General features: G+C 48.8%; 1 protein-coding gene across 3 annotated transcripts in view; it reads left to right on the forward strand.

The window, feature by feature from the left end:
• LOC102208723 (serine/arginine repetitive matrix protein 2-like) overlaps window positions 1-21587 on the forward strand; it is a 48471-nt gene that overhangs the window by 14839 nt on the left and 12045 nt on the right. The window contains exons 5-14 of one of the 3 annotated variants that reach the window (XM_005743539.1): window positions 635-909; window positions 987-1255; window positions 2124-2358; window positions 2435-2694; window positions 11163-11333; window positions 16991-17188; window positions 18584-18664; window positions 19090-19202; window positions 19278-19336; window positions 20332-20421. In XM_005743539.1, the coding sequence (XP_005743596.1) occupies window positions 635-909; window positions 987-1255; window positions 2124-2358; window positions 2435-2694; window positions 11163-11333; window positions 16991-17188; window positions 18584-18664; window positions 19090-19202; window positions 19278-19336; window positions 20332-20421 (1751 nt within the window). The remainder of the gene's footprint in view (window positions 1-634; window positions 910-986; window positions 1256-2123; window positions 2359-2434; window positions 2695-11162; window positions 11334-16990; window positions 17189-18583; window positions 18665-19089; window positions 19203-19277; window positions 19337-20331; window positions 20422-21587) is intronic. The other 2 variants (XM_005743540.1, XM_005743541.1) reach the window with 2 other exon arrangements.

The following is a 21587-nucleotide window of genomic DNA, read 5'->3' on the forward strand; positions in this document are numbered from 1 at the left end:
TCTGAGTTCAGGACACTTATCGGCCTATAAGATTTGCAGTTTAGTCTATCCTGTCCCCCCTTTGGCAAAACCGATATGAAGGCCTCCTTCCAAGAGGGAGGTACCAGACCTCCTTTCAAAATGTAGTTAAAACTAGTTAATGCTTCAGCCTTAAATACCAACCTATCTCTAATGATCAGCTATGTACCACAGGCCTTCAAGCTGGCTGCAGTTACACCTTTACTCTAGACCCAGCAGTCTTAGCTAATTACAGGCCAATCTCCAACCAGATCTCTGCCTCTTTTAAACAGCATGTCTGTATCCTGTAACCGGGTTGAGTTGAGCAAAGGACGACCGGATGCAGAACCTCGTTCTGAGGTTACATCCAGTTAAAACGGCGTTTTTCCTTCCCGCTGTCGCTAAGTGTTTGCTCACATGGCGTTGTTGATTGTTGGGGTTTCTCTGTGTTATTGCAGGTCAGTACTTTGCAATATGAACACCTTGAAGTTGCCTTTAAGATTTGGTAATAAACTAGAATTGGATAAAAATAACAGAAAACTGGGGACCAATCAGAGTTTAGCTTCAACACTTCGTAGGACCTGTTTTGTGCTCTTTGACACTTGGCGTTATGAACATCTGCTTTTTCCTCCCGTAGACGCTCCGTCCACGACGCCTCCGACCAGCAGCTCGCCCAGTCCCACCCCACCCTCTTCCCTCCATCTGAAACCAGCCAATCAGAGGAGGGGGCGGGAAACCGAGGGACAAAAGCTGTCTCATCACGAGGTCCAGCAGATCGAGGTGGAACTGGTGACCGCCGACCCTCGAGGCTCCTCCCCCAAGACTGGCATCATCCGGCGAACCCTCAAATACTCGGAGACGGACCTGGACGCCGTGCCTCTGCGCTGCTACCGTGAGACCGACCTGGACGAGGTGCGTGCGCCTCCACCTGTTTGCATCTCACCTGGTTCCTTTTAAAGTACGTTATCATCATCTCTCGTATGGTGTAGGTAATGCGGGCGGAGGCAGCCGAGGAGGCGGACTCGGCCTTCGGGAGTAACCGCAGTGTCCTCGGAAACTCCAATTTTAACCCCGCTGACCCCTCCCCAAAATCTCGCCCAGGTGGAAGAAAGGAGGTTGATGGGGAGGAGGAGGAAGACGAGGAAGATGAGGAAGAAGGAGGAGTGGTGAGCTGGGCCAGCGTCAGGATGCAGGGAGACCGACAGAGACAGAAAGCCATGAAGGAGGAGGAGGAGGTGCTCAGCCTGCTGCTGAAGGGGTGAGAGGGCGAGGAAAGGGGCTGCGGGGGAGGGGGGGGTGAGCTTTAGTGAAGCAGCTTGTTTCATAGTCGAGCTGTTAGAGTAACTGATTACTCAAAGACTTGGCGATGTAAGCTCAGCTTGTTGTTTTCAGGCTTGTTTGCATCGAGCTCATTTACACGACAAACCCTCGAAGCTTTACTGAACTCTGCTTTTCTCTCTTCTGCAGCCGCTGCATCGCTTTTACTGCAGTCTGCTGTCTGTTTGCACACGGCTGCATTTACCTGTACAACTATGCACGTTTTCTGTTTATTGGCTGCGTTGTAAACTTTATAAACTACGACTTTCATCAGGGTTTCTGCTCATGTTCAAAGCTCCGCCCTGCCTGCGTGAATAATCACACGAGACGCTGCTACACAGAAATGAAGGATTTATTATCCGACAACCACAAAAGTTGTGTTCAGCTGTAAATCCTGAAAGAAGCTTTTCTCCTGTCAGATTAAACATAACAGTAAAGTCCTGACTTCCTGTATCTTACTTTTCTGGCCTATGACAGGCCACGTTTTAAAATATCACGCAGTGGGCCGTTTCTGGCCCGCAGGCCGTCTATTTGACCCCCCTGCTTTATATTCAGAGCTGCAGCTGAGGAAGAAGGGCTGCCTGTGTAGGAGGCAGTCGTCTCTCCTGCTTCTTTCATCCTCTTTAATGCACATGCGTGTAAACTGAGAGGCCGTGTGCAGGCTTTTCCTCCTCAGATTCCTCCCGCTCGGCTTTTTAAACTTTTCTTTGATCCCAGTTTGGTCTGATGAGGAGACTCGGCGTGAGCGTCTGAAAGCCAGGATTAAACACGCAGTCAGGCTTTAACACGGTTTAACTCTTCTTCCTCAGGTCGCCCGAGTCCTCCGACAGCCACGGGGGCCTCAAGTCTCCGATCTCCATCGGCAGCCCCCGCCGACCCTCCGACAGCAACCTGGACTCCTTCAGCCGCCACTTCGAGAGCATCATGGAGTCCCACCGGGCCAAGGGCACGTCGTACAGCAGCCTGGACAGCGTGGACCTGCTGACCTCGGGATCCACGTCCGTATTCACCTTCGACCTCCCCACCCTCACGCCGGAGATCCAGGTAGGACGCAGAAAGGAGGCAGGTCGCGGCTTCCTGTGCGCAGCAGGACATAACGCTGTCTCGTCTGTGTGTTCAGAGTCAGATCTGCGAGAGCGCCAAGCAGATTATCGAGCTCAGCTTCGCCCCGCTGGCCCGTCCGGACCCGTCCGCCGCCTCTGAAACGTCTCGCTCCGAACTTGCACTCTGCGCCTCGGGGGCGGGGCTCCGAGGAGGCTCCAAGGACGACGGCAGCCCTCCGGTCAGGTCCAAGTCGGAGAGAGAGTCGTGGCGTCGCTCCATCCTCAAAGACGGCTTCAGGAAGGCGAGCTCGACACCAGCGCTCCACAGCAGCATCAGGTGAGTCGGAGCGCTCGCTCGTTCTGCGGCCGACCAGACGAGGAGACGAGCTCCTGGTTAGTGTCAACATGTGTGTGCGTGTGTTTGTGTGCGTGTGTGCGTGTGTGCGTGTGTGTGTGTGTGCGTGTGTGCGTGTGTGTGTGTGTGCGCGTGCGTGTTGTAGCACTTTCTGGATGCTGTGCAAACGTGATCTGCAGATTAAAGTGATGAGAGCTGAAAACTGCTGCAGGGACTCAGATCAGCCACAAGGTGGCAGCACAGCTCTGTGTGTGTGTGTGTGTGTGTGTGTGTGTGTGTGTGTGTCATACAGATGGAGAGTGCAGACATTTGCTCGGCTCTGTTTGGCGCTTTGCTGAGTCGGGACATTTTTCCGTTTCTTTTTTTAACCCTCTGGCTCTGCAGCTGTTTTTAACCTCGTTTTATTTTCCTCCAGTTAATCCTCAGATTAAAAGCCTAAAAAACCAGCAGCAGCTTTCAGCCTCGTTCACCTCACGCACTTCACTTAATGAGGCACGAGGTGAGCTGAACTAAACTATGAATTTAAGTTTGATGGCCGAGTCGTGGTTGTTGAGAAATAGTCGATTTGTGTTATTGGCGGCTCGTGTTTCTGTGTTGAACCTCGGCCCAGCTTCGTACAAACATCGTGAAGCCGTCATTTTAAAGTCGTGTAACAGCCATCTGAGCAGCTGGAAACACTTTTCAAGCTTTTTGCATTAAATTTCTTAAGTTTCAGTTTGTTTTATATGAATTTTCACAGTCAGACGTATGAGGTCACAAAATAAGAAATATTGAGACAGAGACAGTAAATATCACCAAACATGAGGGACATCAAATGTTTCATTAAATAAACAAAATCCCCAACAGTCTCACACACCACCGCCCTGAGATCATGCTAAATCAGCTGAAAAATCATCCTCTCAATAAAGCTCGCTGCAGAGCGAGCTCACAGCTCGATAGCAACAAAGAAACAGGAAGTCAGTGGCTATTTTGTGATATTATTAAAGGATAACGTGTGGCGTGATTGCTCAGGTCACCTAACAGCAGCGGCTCGACTCAGCGCTGCAGCTGCTTTTCCTCTGGTTGCTGCTGCCTGCAGGGGTGATGGTTGAACTTCTGTCATGTAGCATGCAACACGCACAGCTCGACCCGACTGAGTCGCAGGCTGACTGCAGGCTGCTCCCACAGGACGATGAGCGACACGTTTCCACGGCGCTCTCCTTTGCTCCGTGCTCTGCGTGGAGAACAAAGATGGCGTATTTGATGCTCGCCGAGCGGTTTTGGTTGCACATCCTCTCGTGCTCCACTTCCAGCTTTATACGGTTACTTTCCTTTAAACCAAACCACGGCGGTCACATGACGCGGGTCCCATCAGCTGATGGAGTGTGGTCAGCTGAAGCGTGTCCTGCTGCATCCATTGTGTTGCAGCAGTGCATCCCTCTAAACCAGTTCAGCACTTGATGCATTAAACTCATCCTGACAGCTGATGTTTCATTTGTTTATCAGGATGATTAATAAAACAAAAACAAACAGATTTGATTAGACCAGCATCACCTGCCTCCACCTCCTCCTGTCCCAGCATGCTGCTCTGTTACACGCCCCTCTGCGTGTCCTCCTTCACTGCTCCCTCTTCTCCTCCCTCCTCCCTCCTCTGCACATGCTCAGACCGTCTCAGCCTCTGTGGCTCTGAGCGGTCTGAACACCTTCATCTTTAAACCTTCTCGTTCTCTCTTTGTCTCGCTTCCACCGACTTTCCTTCATCTTCTCTCCAGAGCACGCCTCCACCTCTCCAGGCTCTCCTCCGCCCGCTCTCGCTGCAGATCGCAGTGTTGTCTGCAGACTCCTGCCTGACGTCACCTGTCAGTCTGTTCGTCAGCGCTGCAGACAGGAAGGAGCTCAGAGCAGATCCCTGATGTAATCCCGCCCCCACCTGTCACTCCTGCTCCACACCTCGGTCCTCGTGTCCTGCACCACCCTCACGTACTTCCTCTCTCTGCAGCCAATCATCTGCTTCCTCCTGACCTTAAACATCACATGTTACCGTCATGTTTGCTTTAATTACAACTTACCAAAATACAACATCTGACTGTTGCCGTGTCCGTACCCGCATCGTTGCAGCTCACTCTAATTTTGCAGATTTCCTGCAGATCTTCACAGTTTCACACGTTCACCTGCTTTGGGCTGCTTGAACCACTCATTTTACTTTTTAACAAATGATAAAACATTTCATTTCCTGCTCAGTTTATTTTGACTAAGCGTCATTTGCAGTTGCTGTTTGTGTTGGCTGCAGCACGGCTGTTAAATTGAACCGTTAGTTCTATTTTTCTCCAGATTAGTTGAGCTAATCTGCCCACGTGCAGCTCGGCTCCTGAAGGATTACGACCTGGAGCGTTTGTATTCCTGCTCGGGCTCCAGCGGAGTGCAGGATAACAGCATTCAGGTGGAAATGAGCAGAATATGGATTAAAATTCTGGGGCGGGATAAAATCGGGTAGCTCGCTCCCGCCCGTTGTTGGCTTCAGCGGAAGAATTCGTACGTTTTCTTGCTTTCGTGTTGTTGAAACGTCGCTCTGCTCACGAACACGTTCAAACATCTGAGGAGTGAAATGGAAACAGCCAGCCTGCTGCTGGGAGCTTTCCCAGCACGAGCTGGAGGAGCTCGCCGTTTTCCTTCTTGGCCTCGCGCCACGGCTTCTGCTGGGTGTGGACGAATTCAGACGCAGTCAAAAACTTTATTGTTCTCAGCAGAAACTCACATCGCGCTGCAGCGAGCGAGGAATTCAGACTTGGACATGAAAACAGGATCACAGCCGAAGCTTCGTATCCTTGTCCCCGCTCACCGAGTCCAGGCGCCTTCACGCTCACATGCGCGAAGGACCTCTGTGCGTCGTATCCTATGAGGACATGATGCATTCCAGCACTACAGCCCCCCTGCCCCCCGCCATAAATCTAATCCTAATCTGCAGCTTCAAACAGCCTCATGTGGGAGGTCTGTCCTCACAGGGATAGGTGTAAACACACACACACACACACACACACACACACACACACACACACAGTTTTATCAGCCTATAGATGGAAATTCCAGATGGATTCAGGAAGGGTGGAAGTAAAGACCTCCCACTCCTGTCTGAACACTAGAAACAGTCTGAAATGTTTTCAGTAAAGCCGCCTCCTCCTCCTCCTCCTCCTCGATGTCATTCATGTGGATGTTTTCCATCTGTTGTTTGTGTGTTCCGACCTTTGACCTCTGACCTGCTTCCCCTCGGTTCGTGGTGATGCTTCTGCCGTGGAGCTACGTCCCTTGCTGTTACTGTGAGCTGAAACACATTCGTGTGCGGCTGTAAATACTCTGAGTTGTGTGTCTTCAGATGGATTCTGATAACCGTGGTGCAGAGCGCCGGCTGCACGCTCTTTTCAACGACTCTACGATCAACTTTCAGCTGGAAGGTTTAAAGATGTGATGTGGGTCGAGCGCAGCAGCAGGCTGTGCACAGATGTAGCCTCACAGTGTGACCTGCTGTTTAAACACTTCCACCAATCAGAGCCGTCGCTGTTTCGGTTTGTGTGCAGTGTAGTCGTGTTTCTGCGACGTTGTGAATAAAACGCACTTTAGTTGAAGCGAGGCTGACGTGATGCAGACGAGTGATGGTTACAGGGTCGTGGCTCATATTGAAGATGTGTGAGCAGCGTTTGGACGAGGTGTAGCTTCTGGCCCCGCCCCGCCGAGCTCTGCATGAGTGACACACACACTGTACCCCTGTATGTGTGTGTATATAAATGCTGTACTGAGTTCAGTTTAATGAGTAAATTCTGAATTTATCTTATTCATGTGAACATTAAAGACAAGTTGCTGCTCGCGCTCAGCTGAAATCCTCATGTTCCAAGTTTCTCCTTAAGCTTTCAGTCACGTTCATGCGGCGCCTCGATGAGGCTGAAGTTTATCGAGCCGCTGAAAACTTCCAGGATGGTGAGACGAGACAAAGAGAGGAAGAGGGGAAGGAGAGGACAGAGGGGGGAGGGCGAGGAGCCGAGGAGGAGGAGGGGCGTCCTGGGTCAAACGGGGGAGGAAGCGCATACCTCCTTCCCCTCAGTGCTGGAAAATAAGCCAGCTGATGGACGAGAGGGGCAGGACGAGGAGACGGGCCAGCGGAGAGGAGAAAGAGGGAAAGTTGTGAAGAGGAGCCGCGCCGAGGTTTCAAAAGTGTGGAAGAAAGAAGAGGAGGACTGGAAGCAGACGGATCAGAGAGGAGGCGCTGCTGCTGGAGGATTTCCTTACCGAGGCGCCGAATGAAGGGGAGAACTGGGAGCAGATGATGTCATAGCTTAATGATGTCATCAGATTAACGTGTGGGTGACGTCGCTCCGTTTCCCTCGACAACAGCGTGGTCCCTCGGCGTGGTTCGGAGGCGTCGATACGGATGTTGTTTGATCGACGGCTGCTCTCTCACAGGCTCTGTGTGAGAGTGGGCGGGGCCGTGTCGTAATGGCGAGATACATCCTGTGCTGGGGGGGCGGGGCTCTGGAGGACAGGTACATGTATGCCTCGCCCTACCCGGCTGTGTACAGGTGAGGTTAAAGCTTCCTGTGTCTGAAACATGAGATCAGTGATGTCATTGACCTGTAAATATGTCAGCAGGGAATTTATCCTTTTAAATTTATTATTTATTAATTTGTTATTGACAAAAATGACAAAGTTAAATGTTGTCAGCAGGAAACAACACCACAGCATAAGGTCAAAGAGATGATCTGTTCTGGTGTGTGATTGGTCTCCGGCTGTTTTTGAGTGATGCTGAGGTTTAAAACCAGTGCGTGCAGATGCCAAACCCTGCAGTTCCTCTACCGTCCAGCAGGGGCAGCAGCGAGTCAGTCCCCACGGACTCCCATGTTAAAACTGGTACACGAACTGTTATTGGCTCTGTAGATAACAATGGCTCGCATTATTAGGGGCGTGGCCTCTTTGAGCTGCTAGGTGTCTGCTAGCTTCACCTGAGCTGGACGGTGTTTGCGGAGTGCATAGTGAGATGTGAGGATTTGATTTGGATGTTGCTAATTCGCAGACGTCCGTGTCTGAGCGAAGCTCCCATACAGTCTGTGGCTGCTAGCGTCCGTCTACCAGAAGCTTCATATCGCCCGTCTTTCACATAAACACAGATTTATTCTAGCGTCGCAAACGAAAACACCGGCAGCGCTGCAGAAATGGATACCACTGTAGAGTTACGCCCTCCCTGAGCCTGCTTCTTCCTGTCAGTTTTTCCTTCCTGCTGTCACCAAATGTGTGCTAATAGTCTGTTATTGCAGGTCTTTACCTCACTGTATAAAGCACCTTGAGGTGACTGCTGTTGTGATTTGAGCTACAGAAAAAAAGTGAACGAGAATCAGCTGAGTCTTGGGTCTTGTTGTGATTGGTTAACTGTTTTCATGAGTGGAAGTTGTTTCAAAGACGTCGTGAGCTGCAGTTTATCTGTAAAACCAACAGCGGCTTGTTAAAAATGTTCACTGAGGGTAAGCTCAGTCTGTCGATGACTTTCTGAACTTGTGCGGTTGTGCAGAGAGGGATCTGGGCTGCTGTTAGACGCCCCTCAGTCCTGTCGCCGTCTCCCAGGACTTCAGCCTGTTCGGTTTTTTTTGTTCCACTGATGCAACTCTGTGAAACGTCCCCACGCCGTCGCCGCGCGCTCTCCGCAGCAGTGTTTGTCAGTCGTTGCTGTGTGTCAGGGTACACGAGGAGAGGAAGGAGGCTGGGAGGAGACGCGTGCCGTCCGCCCGCCAGTTTTAACCTCTGCTCAGCCGTTACCGTGCAGCACGCCTTCCTCTGTATTTTCACTCGTTCTGATTCAGTTCTTTCATAATGTGGGCTGTTTGTTTGATTCACAGGAGATTTCACATATAAATAAAAAAGAGGCGGTGCGGGACTCGGGCATCACGTACCGAGTTTACAGTACAGCTGCTGGTACCAGCCAGCCCAGCAGGAGGCGCTCTTAGGAAACCTGCCCGGTAACTGCAGGTCAGGCTGGAGCTTTACATTCAGTTACAAGTAAAACGACTGTTTAGCTACAGTGTTGCGTTGGGATTTGCTTCATGGCGCGCTGTTGTCCGTCAGTTTGGTTCAGCTGACGTGACCGATGAAGCTTTGATCTCTGAGCTCGAGTCACCTGTGGACGGATTGTTTTTGGCCCAGCGGGAGAAGAACCCTTTCATTCCCACATTTATTTTATTGACTGAAACTTTCTGTGTGCCGTCCCGGCTGGAGCTGAACCGACAGTTTACTTTAACCTCGTGAGCAGCGGTCACCACCAAAGATGGCGCCGTGGATGTCCTGATGGTCGGACGCTGTGGTGGGCGGGGTTTTGGGGCACGTCCGGGCTGTGGCACCTCGGTCCTTGTTGCTGAACTGAAGTTTCTGAACTGAACTAAAGAGCGAGTGAGCTGTTAGCGACGGGGACACACAGCTGAGAAGCAAAGGGGTGTGTTTGATATGCGACGCATCATCATGATGGTTTAAAACCAGTCAGCTGAGTCGCTTTAAGGACTTCAGGACATTTCTAACACGGACTCAGGCTCTCGTGCACCGTACGTTCAGTTTTTATTCGTGTTTCACTAAAATGTGTTTTCACATCTATTTTAACCTGGATGTTAAAACCCTAAAAACACTAAAGCTGTGGATTCGACACAGTGTGGTTTTAGAAACTTCACATTATGGAACCAAAACAAACCGGTGCTTGTGTGATGTGCTGCACGCACTGACCATCAGCCAGTCTGATATATGAAAGCTTTGCAAACTGCGGCCCACTCTGCTGTTTGTGTGTGCAGGTTAAAGGCAGACCATCCTTGGACGTTACAAAGTTTTCCTTCAATCAAAGAAACCTAAATGTTCACATTAAAAGTCACTCGGAGCGCTCAAAGGTTTATTCTAGTAAAGCTCTCATTCCTCAGATGTTGGTTTCAGTCACAAATACTAACTTGCAGCTCGTGCAGCCTCTCAGTGTTTTGTGTGAACTATGTAGGACACTGAGGCATCTTTTTAGGAGTCCCTTCCCGATGCTGTGAGTGCCTTTGGTCCAGTCTTCACAGCCTGGGTTTGAATTCGTGAGGGCGTGACCTTCACTCCTTTAACAGCCTGACGTGAGCCTCAGGTTTATCTCTCAGGGTGCTGATGGAGGAGTTCGTCGCATGTTTCTGGGCTTGCTTCGGTTTTCCTGTTAAACTGTGTGATCTGACTCAGCAGGAACTCGGCTCTGCTCTGAGGCTTCGCTCCGCATCGCTTCAAACAGACTCCATAATGAACCTTTCTGCGATTTTTACTGGGTCCAGACGTTCCTGCTGAATAAAAGTCCCTGCAGGCAGAGGATCTCCTCTGGAGTTTGCAGGAAGTTTGCTGTTTTAACTTTCCAGCTGAGCATCCATTATAGATCAAGCACTGGATTCGTGGTGAGGCCTGAGCGGGACATGTGACGGCTGAGCTGTTTTTACCTCCGTCTGAGGAAAGCCTCACGCTTTCACTGAGGTGTCTCATCGTCCTCGGGTTACAGGACGACGTTTGGGTTTGTTTCAGACTGATTGAGGATAAAGTCTGGCACATGTTGCCATGGCAGTGTTTCCAAACCGGATCACTAAATCTGGACGGGTTTGATGACCACGTCTGGACGCGAGGCTAAGCTATTGACTGCATGTTAGCATCGCTCAGACACAGATATCTGCTAATCAGTAACATCCAAATCAAATTTCACTGTGCAGCCCAACTGAAGCTCCGCCTCCTCACACAGTCTGTACAGTAGCCTCACAGCAGCCATATTATTGGTCACATGATGTCATTAAAAAAGCTCCAACAGCATAAACACAATGCAGAGGTCCAGTTCAGGTGAAGCTAGCACACAGCTAGCAGCTACAGCTGCCTGTCAGTCAAAGAGGCCACGCCCCTGATGGTGCAAACTCGCTGGGCCGTTGTTACTACAGAGATGAGCAGTTTGTGTATCAGCCTGTAAACGTGTTTGTCTGTGGGGACTGACTCACTGCTGCCTCTGCTGGACACCAGAGGGACTGCAGTCTCCTTTTTAACGAGTAATCCTATAATGCGCTCAGAAACATTTTGAGGACCGTAAACGTGCGTCATTCTGAACTGTGAACCAGTCGGTCTGTGAGCTGTTTGTAGACGCTTTCCATCGGCGCTGCTTTGGGGTCTGCTTGTGGGCTTTGTTGACATGAACACAAACACTGATTAACAGCAGGCTAACTCTTTAAACCTGGGCTCCGAGAGCCTCATGTTCGTGTCGGCTGGCTGTCACTCAGCGCCTGTTTGTGGTTTGGTTGTTGTGGTGTGAGTCTGACTGACACGCCCTGGAAAATAACAGCGTTTCTGCCTTTCTCTGCATTCCTGCTTTCCTCCCGTCCGGCCTTTCGTTTTCGAGCTTTCTGTCTTGTTTTTTCGCTCTGCTGCTCGGTGACTCATTGTTCTAAGCCTCTCTGTCTCAGCTGGTGGATCAAACCAGTCTCAGCTCAGATGGGGGGAGCGCCAGGTGTCCAGATTGGGCCTGATGAAAAATGGAAATGGACGTTTTCAACAACAAGGATCTGGGCGTGCATCCTAATGCTGTCATCCATCTCCACCTGGTATGGAAACAGAGAATCTGCACGTCACAGGAGGTCATTTACATTTAAGTTCTCAAAGTTTTCAATATACCCCTTCCTGCTGTAGTTCTTCTCTCTGATGTTTAGTTCAGTAAATTCATCATTTATTAGAGAACAGGACAACACAGAGAAACAGACCGCTGCTCTGTGCTTTAAGTGAAAGCTTTACAGCATCACAAATTAATAACAGTTATTATCAGAGCTGCTGCTTTTCCATTAGAGAGGACTCACGGTTCTGATTTACAGGTCCAGTCTGTCATTTGTGAAACATGTTTAACAGAAACACCGAGTGCTGTGCACCTGATGCTCTAGTTATTAAAGCTAAAGCTTTAATGATGTGTTAATAAAAATAAAGGAGAGTACATTTTGAATCCATAACTATTACAGTATCATGATAATCCTGTAATACTGCTGTGACAGTCACAGGATGGATCAGTCACACTGAGTTTAAGAAGCATCAGCAATAAAATAACATCAACTCTGACATCATCAGTAGGGATGGGAATCGAAAACCGGTTCTTGTTGAGAACCGGTTCCCACTGTCTCAGTTCCTTGGGATTGTTTGCCATTTTTGCAAACGATTCCCTTATCGATTCCAGTCGCCCCGAATGACGTCACCACGTTGCGGAGCGTCATTTACCCGGCAGGAAACATGGCGGCTCAAACGCTCAAAAGTTTGGTTACACTTTACGAGAACGGATGACAACAGGGCAACTTGCAATACTTGCAAAGTAGAGATTTCATTTAAGGGAGGAAACACTACGAATATGCAAAAGCATTTGCTCACAAAACGATGACCTTAAATGAATGTCGTGTTTTTAATTCCAGACTCGTGAATCTCAACCCAGCAGCAGCGGTAACGTTTGCACGTCCTCTCCCGTTAATGCGGCAGGTAAATAATCAACTAACAGCATATTATGTTAGCGCGATCTGCCTTATTACAAACCTGCCATTACTGTGCATTTAGTGACCATGATGAGACACAGAGTCTGGCTCAGATGCTGGCAGTTCTCGCTGCAGTCTGCCGGTAGCGTCTCCTTTCAGGCAGGACAGACGAATGTCACCGAGCAGAGACTCAGTTTGTGGTCAAAGGCTTGCACCCGTTTGCCACAGCAGATGATTTTCAGTAAGTGAATGTGTTTAATTGTAGGCAGGGACAAGAGAAGATATAAAACAAAGTTCTAAGCTAATCGACCTTAGTGTTCTCCTTTTTTAAAAAGAATCGATAAAGAATCGAAAATGGAATCGTGAAAATCTTATCAGTACCCATCCCTACTCATCAGTGTAATCAAACCTTCGGCCATTTTTAATGAAACGCAGGCGTTCAAACGCTTTTCTCTCAAAATGAACGTGAACTGATGACACATTGCGGTCATCAACGAGTTGAGGCTGCTGGATGCAGGCTGATGTGCGTCAGTAACGATGAGCCGCCGTAGCTGAACGAGGACGTTTGTTACTTCACAACAGACGTGACGACAAACCCGAGCGTGTTCTTCCTGCTGACTCGAGACTCTGCTTTTGTAAAAGCAGCTGCGCTTTCTGTGAAGCGTGTTGGCGGCGGCAGAGCAGGCCGTCGTCTGCCTGCCGTTGACCTTGAACTCGGTCGGTGGAAGTGGGCGGAGCACTCAGAGATGCACTGAAAGAATTTCCTGGCGTCCTGTTGAGCGAGGTTCCCCGGCCGCTGGTTATTTCTGTCCGGGATGAGTGGGCTGCATCGGCGAGTGTGGGAGGGACTCGCCGACAGAAACATCCGGACTCACATTCCCTCCGTTCACCAGGAAATACTACTGATGCAGCTCTGAGTCTGAGGCGCTCGCAGTCCTGCCATTGGCTGTAACAGCAGCGCCCTGTAATCATGTACTCCTACATGATGTTTGAGTAATCAGAGTAAATGTCTGTTTTTCTGCAGCACAAACAAAACAAACTGAAGCTGTAGGAAAAATAAAACATGTTGCAGTGATCCGGCGCAGCGAGCTGCCGCGGCGCAGCGAGCTGCCCGTCGTGTCGGTTGTTTTATTGTATTTTCTGTTTTCTGGCCCGCGTCTGGTTTTGGTTCTGACTCGTGTGCTTCTGGTTATCGTGTTGCAGGGATCAGGCGGTGCTTTCTGTACCTGGCTGTGTTGTGTGGTCACGTTTTCTTATTCTGACCTTTTGTCTTTATTGAATGAGACGTGTTTTACTGTCGTGTTTATTTGGACGTTCAGTATGTTTTTCTGTTTTTAATATTAGAAGCTCTTCCTGTAATGTGTCGTGCTCCAGGAGATTCGATTGCACTTCAAGTGTTTTTCTGTTTTATTTCTGTGGTCGTGTAGCTGTGTAGTTGTGTTTCCTGTGGTTTGTCCCAGCTTTGTATTCGGCTGCATTTGGTGTGTTTTCTTTCTGGAGAGGCTCTCTGCGTCGTTGTGTTTCTCTGTAATCTCTGACAAACATGCCTTTGCTGCTTTCTGATCCATCATACTTACATGGATCACTGAATGAATTATTATGTTATGAGACGACCTTTAGTTGCCTGCAGGCCTGCTGACCGCCCGGTCCAGTAAAGGGAAGCTCATTAAGGGAAGTAGATGTAGTCCACACGGTGGTTTGACCACTTCCCACTTTCAGACTCTCATTCAAAACTCTGACTTCATTTCCTCTTCGTGCCTGAGGTTTTTTTTATGTTTTAAAAAGTGCGTTTATGTAAAGAGCAACTGCGAGCGAAGAACGGCCGATGGACAACGGACACATTCCCACGACGACGGCGGCAGATAGGTGCGTTAAATTAAAAGTATTCCTGCTCAGCTCGGTGACGTTTGCGCACACGAGGCCGTATCGATCCTTCAGGAGAGGCTGGTCGATGCAGCAGCAAACACTCAGGTTATAAATAGACTGCAGGCTGGAGAAGGAAACACAGCCGCACACAGCGCATTAACGTGTTTGCAGTTAGATGTGCCCCGTCTCTCACGTTCAAATGCTGACGCTGGCTGGGAGCATTTGCACTGAGCACTGGTTGAACTGGATGTTTGTGTGTTGGATGTTACTGAAGGAGGATATCAGGTGTTATCAAAGCGGACGGAGAGCGTCTCCTCAGTTTGAATGAATTCTGTATTTTTATCTCCAGAGTAACAGACAAGTACCTGCTCGAGTTTTCGCTCCACACCCAAAAAGAAGCTGATAAAAACAGAAACCACTGCTCGCTGCTCGCCGCCCGCCGCCACCTGTTTCCATAATTTATCACTTTTTTCAGGAATAACCTCTTCATTGTCTCCGCCTACGAATGTAAAAGGAAGCTTTTCCCACTCTGTGACCTGCTAAATGTCACACCGCATTAGCTGCTAACAGTTCCTGTTTGCAGGGTAACCATGGCAACAGAAAGCAATCGCTGTATTCATGCTGATGCTCAAAATGTGACACGTGAGCGAGATGTGAGGTCACAAAGACACTGAGGTTCACGGAGTCATCGTCGCGCCTTCGCTCCACGCTGACGGTTTCATGATCGATCTATAAATCCGTGTCCTGGAACATCCGCTGATCGTTTGTTGCTTCATTTTTACTTTCTGGTGCCTCTGAGAGCGTGATGTCACCCGTGATCGATTCCTCGCTGGCAAGCTGCTGCTCCCGGCTCCCTCGTGCCGGGTTGTGGCGTCCCTGATGTCATTCGGCTGCTCCCGACTCGACTCCTCCATGTTGGGCTGCAGCCGGCGGTCCCGATTCGGTTCTGGAGCTCCTCCGTGAGCGGAGCCTCGCTCTAACAGAACCTGCGGCAGGTGGAGAGCTGGTTGGTGAGGTACGGCGAGCAGAGCCAGCTGCGAGCGCAGCCTCAGCAGACCCAGGCTGACCAGAGTGGGCTAGCTAGCCTTGCCTGGTGGGCTCGCACTCAAAGCTGTCTCTTCAAACTGGACTTCATAAGGACGTGTATCTCACATATCTAGCATTAGAAAGAAGCTCGTTCTCAGGCTGTATCTGCTCACTACACTCGTACTCTGACATCATACAGTATTGTTAAGCCTTCAGATACCGTTACCACACACACTCTGCTGCACACACATTTATGGACTTTCTTAGACCAAACCTGTGAATCTTCATTAACAGCTGCCTTCTTCTGCTGATATGGTAATTCCTACTGTCGCCTTCTTATTCCAGTTTTAAACTTCCTATAATAATTCAAAAATCTTTTATTATTAGTAACTCGATCCAATCTTAATGTTGTTAAACTTTCAGTCCGCTCTCTTGGGTCGATGATCACTAATACTGTCCTCTCCTGTCTCATCTCTGGTTCTGTTCCACCCTCTCTTAAAACTGCAACGATAACTTTCCGTCTCCGGACTATAAACTCTCTATTTGTAAATCACGTCTCAGAACTGCAGGCCCTTCATTATTACTTGGGCTTACTCTATTGTTACCTTGTTTAGTTTTATAGTTTTATTTGTTTATATGTTTTTATTTTGCTGTATAATCTAACACTGTCTTATTATTATTGTTATTGTATATGAAGGACACCATAAGTTTGATTTTCATAAAGTTTTGTTTTTAACTGAACATGATGCTGCCAGTTCTGAATAACTACAACTTCCTCTGGGATGTGAAACATCCAAACATCCAACCAAGCATCCATCCAAACAACCAAGCATCCATCCATCCATCCACCTAACAGAACGTCCATCCAATTATCCGTCCAGCCAACCGAACATCCAAACAACCAACCGAGCATCCATCCAAACAACCAAGCATCCATCCATCCATCCAAACATCCAACCGAGCATCCATCCATCCAAACAACCATCCGTCTGTCCTTCCGTACACCCAACCAACCCCCCTTTAAAGCTCGGGTGTCAGACTCTTGAAAAGGTGTCCCTGTTGCAACACACCTGACTAAAATTAAAAGGTCATTAGACTAATTAACTTGACTGCATGCTGAGGTGGCAGTTCAGCCTTTTGATTCATGTTACAGAAGCTGATGAGTGAACGAACACGGTGCAATAAAAGAACTTTTAGAAGTACATTTTTCCAAACACTTATATTTATTTAAATTTACTTCAGTAGGGTTAGGGGTCGCCACCATGCAGTCTAGTTCATTAGAGTCTTGCTAATGACCTTTTAATTTTAGTCAGGTGTGTTGCAGCAGGGATACGTTTTCACTCCCCGAGGCCTGGAGTTTGACACCCCTGCTCTAAAGTGTTTCTGAGTTTTGGAAGTTGAACTGCGTCTTTTACTTGGAGTTTCTCCATATTGATGTGCGTCTCTGTTAACATCCCTCTGACCTGTACGTTCGGGTATAAGCCTGTCACAGAGATGTGGAATGCAGTAATCTTTTAAGCTTGTAGTCTGGTCACTGAGCTGAGTCTAAGTTCAGTGACTGTTGGGGAGCAGGCTGATTCCAGGCAAAGGGTTTGAGTTTCCCCCTCCAACTGTCCACAGTTGGGTGTTATTCCTCCTTACCCTGAAGCTGAAACTTTTAAGGGATCTTTTCCTCTCCTGCTCAGCTGAGCCTTAAATCCAACAGATTTCCTCACATTAAACCAGAGTCCTCCTCGTGTTTGTCACATTTAAGATAAACTCCAAGTGTTTTTGTGTCGCGTGTTTGCGTCACAGGAGGAACTCTGAGAACAGGAACCAGAAATCATTTTGTCCTTCAGTGAAAAAGGATCTGAAAGTCCTGAAGCATGAATCTCCTTTTGTGTTTATGTTGTTAGGGAGCGTCCAGTGAATCGACCGCCCGAGCTGCTCTACCTGCAGGCCGATGTGGCGGAGCGCCTGGCACTCGGCGGCAGTGACGACACGCTGGCCAACGGCATGAAGCCCGACCTGGAGGCGGCTAAACGTCTCGCCAAACGCCTCTACAACCTGGAGGGCTTCAGGAAGTCTGACGTCGCTCGCCAGCTCAGCAAGAAGTCAGTGTGTGTGTGTGTGTGTGTGTGTGTGTGTGTGTGTGTTAAAACTTTGGGCTCGCAGAGTAACGTGAAGAGCAGGGGACTTCATGCAGAACAGTTGATGAATTAAATTTTATTTACACAGCGCCAAATCACAACAACAGTCGCCTCAAGGTGCTTTATATTGTAAGGCAGACCCTACAATAGTACATACAGAGAAAACCCAACAATCATATGACCCCCTATGAGCAGCACTTTGGCGACAGTGGGAAGGAAAAACTCCCTTTTAACAGGAAGAAACCTCCGACAGAACCAGGCTCAGGGAGGGGCGGGGCCATCTGCTGTGATTGGTTGGGGTGAGAGAAGGAAGACAGGATAAAGACATGCTGTGGAAGAGAGACAGAGGTTAATAACAAGGATGATTCAATGCAGAGAGGTCTGTTAATACATAGTGAGTGAAGAAGAAACACCCAGTGCATCATGGGAATCCCTGGCAGCCTACGTCTATTGCAGCATAACTAAGGGAGGATTCAGGGTCACCTGGTCCAGCCCTAACTATATGCTTTAGCAAAAAGGAAAGTTTGAAGCCTAATCTTGAAAGTAGAGATAGTGTCTGTCTCCTGAATCCAAACTGGAAGCTGGTTCCACAGAAGAGGGGCCTGAAAACTGAAGGCTCTCCCTCCCATTCTACTTTTAAATACTCTAGGAGCAACAAGTAGGCCTGCAGAGCGAGAGCCAAGTGCTCTAATAGGGTGATATGGTACTACAAGGTCATTAAGATAAGATGGGGCCTGATTATTTAAGACCTTGTATGTGAGGAGCAGGATTTTGAATTCTGGATTTAACAGGAACCAAAACAGGAGAAATCTGCTCTCTTTCTAGTCCCTGTCAGGACTCTTGCTGCAGCATTTTGGATCAGCTGAAGGCTTTTCAGCGAGTTTTAGTGTGTGGCCTTTACAGCAGTACACCTGCACACAGAGCTGGTTCACAACATTACATTTTTTCACATCCAACAAAAACAGGAATTTCCAGCCTGCAGTGAACATATCACGGCCTCCTGCTGGTCACACTGCAGCGACTCAACCAGCTAACCGATGATGTCACAGCGCAGTTAGCGCGGGCAGATTCAGCAGAGCTAATGTCCTGATTTCACTTCCTTCAGTCTGAGTGACACGTCACGGGACGAGCTAGTCGAGCTTTACTGTTACTTCCTGGTTCCAGGTTTAATATAAACATGCAGATTTTTACTTCCTGTTCACCTTTCAGGTAAAGTTCTGGTTTGCAGGTGGAGGTTTAATGCTCTGTTCTTTTCTGTAATATCCTGTCACAGAAATAAGGCAGCCGGTTTAGTGATACAGTGATAATCCTTAGTAAAACGTGCTCGTGTTACACCAACACGCCTGCTTCTCTCTGCAGTAATGAGTTCAGTCAGATGGTGGCCGAGGAATATCTCACCAACTTTGACTTCACGGGTCTGACCATCGACCAGGCGCTCAGGTGAGTCCCGCTTCCTGTCCGTGTGTATTTCAGAGCGTGCAGACGCGATTGTCCTACATTCGCTCACTGGCAGCACCTCCCGTCTCTCTGCGGTTCTTTAATGTTTGTGCAACTGCGCGATGGCCTCCTGAACATCTGCAGGAGGTCCAGATGTTCATATGAACCAGTCACGGTGTGCTGTGGCGTGCAGTCAGTCACTTCCTGCGTGCTCTGCTGTCACCTTTCTGATGGAGAAGCTCAGAGTTTAAACGCGGAACTTTTTCTGACTTCATCCCAAATTCTGTCAGTTTACAGCAGGACTGGCACTATCACAGGGCTTTTAATGTGAAAAACCTGTGCAGTGGGTGTGTCTGTGTTCATCTCACCTGTTCAGGTGTTCTGGTGACATCATAATGAGCTTCTTTAACATCTGTTTCTTCGTTCAGGATGTTTCTGAGGCAGTTTGCTCTGATGGGGGAAACTCAGGAGAGAGAGAGAGTCCTCGCTCATTTCTCCAGGAGGTACAGACAGTGCAACTCGGAGAGCCTGACCAGCGAAGGTACCGTCAGTCCTACCTGTCCTCTTTCACCTGTCCTACCCGTCTGACCCCTCTGTGTGTCGCTCTGTCCCACAGACAGCGTCCACACTCTGACCTGTGCCATCATGCTGCTGAACACGGACCTGCACGGAAACGTGAGTGAACCCGAGCCGTCGGCTGATTGGTCGTTACGTTTAATAGGAACTCCTAATCTGGTCGATTGAAAGCACGTCGGCGTCATCTGCCACTCGAGCGTTCCCGCGAGTTTCCTCCTGTTTCATGTCACCTGCTGCTTCCTTGTTGGTGTGACATACAGGAAATATTAAAGTTCAGTGTGAATTTCATCAATAACAAATTAATAAACGGAAAAAATAATAAAATGATAAATATTTGTTTCCAGGATTTCATTATAATGATATCATTTGAAAAATGTTAAAAAAGGAAAGTTTTATAAAAATGTGAATAAATATAAAAATGAGTAAAGAAATATTCGGAGACGTTAATGTGAAAATCCACTTTGTGTTATTATTGAAATATTGATCTAAAAATGTGACAAATATATGAAAATACTAACAAATAACTGACTGACTCGTCATCACTGAGGAGCGCCGCGGGCTCATCGGGCTCATTCTTCATTTCTGCTAATGAACTTTTTTAAGGAAGTGCTGACTTTTACTGCGGCAACATGCCTGCACGTTTCCTCTGACCGTTACAGCAGGAGTGACAGGAAGACGGTCTCCGCTGCCCCCCTCGCGTTAAACCCGACTGTAGCACCGAATAGAAGGGTTTAACTCCACCTGTGTGGCTTTTATATCAGGTGGAACCGTTTCTGTTTCCAGAGCGTTCTCAGCGCTCCCGTCAGCATCAGCGAGGCGTCCTTTGGTTTGTGGGGTCAGATCCGACCCACAGCTGTTTTAACTTTGGGTAATTTGGGGTAAGACTAGCTTTGCTGCTAACACGGGTGACTTACTGTGTGCTGAGCGGGGACGAGTCGTCCAAGCTCAGCGAGCTGATCTGCTAACCAGCCGATGATTTCACATCCTGAGCTAACGTCACAGATCAGCTGACTGTGGGTTCATGTTCAGTCTGTCACAATCACATCTGAGGTGTGTGTGTGTGTGTGTGTGTGCGTGTGTGCGTGCGTGCGCAGAACGTGGGCAAGAGGATGTCCTGCAGCCAGTTCATCTCCAACCTGGAAGGACTCAACAACGGAAAAGATTTTCCCAAAGATCTGCTCAAGGTACGACACACACACACACACACACACACACACACGCACACGCCTATGACTGATTAAAAGACTGCAGCAAGTCCAGCACGCTTCGAGCGCCGGGATGGATGGCCACCGGCCTGCGATGACATCACTGTTGGTGCTTGCAGCTACCGAGCCCAGAGACCAGAACGATGCTTACACAAGTGTGAACCCTTAAATGGGCCGCTCCAGCCCAGTGGAGTGCTCGGATTTCAGAGCTGTCCCTGTAATGTGGACGCGTCCTCAGCGTGAGGAGTTCAAAGTGACATCGGACTACACAGAGACACTAAAGCATGAGCGCGCACACATCCTTGTTTCCATTCCCTGTGAGGACATTACATTCTTCCAGCCTTACACTAGTCTTCAGCGTTAAATTGGATGATGGGCACTGTGAGGACTGGCTTGGTGACCTGAGGAGGAGGTGAAGTCCCCGCAGCGATTCTTGGTTTGTGGCCGTCAGAGCAGAAAAAGGAGAGAGATGCATTAATTTTACTTCTTATGGCCGCCAGGCAGAACGAGTGTGCGTGTGCGCGCGTTCGTGGATACGTGTGTGTCAGTCTCCCACTCTTTTGTTTCCGTCTCAGTTTTTCCATCTCAGCCTCGGAGCGATCAACGTGAATCTGCGTCACCTCTTCACCTCCACCATCATCATCATCGTCGTTGCTCTGTGTTAACGTGTGTGCTGAGTGTTTTCTTGCCTTCAGCTTGGCACTGGTTGGATGGCTGCTTGTTGATGAAGCGCTGAGTGTGTGGGCAGCAGCACCACCGACTGACTGGCTGAGAGCAGAAAACAGTGAATGTCGAATATTTATGAGACAAAAACATGAATTATCTGCAGTCAGAGAGGAAGGAAAGTCCTCGCGCTGTCCACAGCAGAAACGCTCTGTATTTGGGACAGTTTGTAAGAAAGGAAACGGATGATCAGATTCAAAGCTCAAGCTCAGACAGTAACACAGTTTACTTCAGTAATAGTCCCAACAGGTGAACAAACACCACAGAAACATCTTTAAATATTCACAGAGCCACAGACGTTGTCCTGGATTGTTTTGTGGTTATTTTTCACTCAGAGTGTCGTTCCGCGTCTCTTTGTGGTCATTTGTCTCTTTGTGGTCCTTCTGCATGTCTTTGTGGTCATTATCTGTCTCGTTGTGGTC

Source organism: Pundamilia nyererei, unplaced genomic scaffold (genome assembly GCF_000239375.1).
Source record: "Pundamilia nyererei isolate P.nyererei 1_Seehausen unplaced genomic scaffold, PunNye1.0 scaffold00133, whole genome shotgun sequence".
NCBI classification, from domain to species: Eukaryota; Metazoa; Chordata; class Actinopteri; order Cichliformes; family Cichlidae; genus Pundamilia; species Pundamilia nyererei.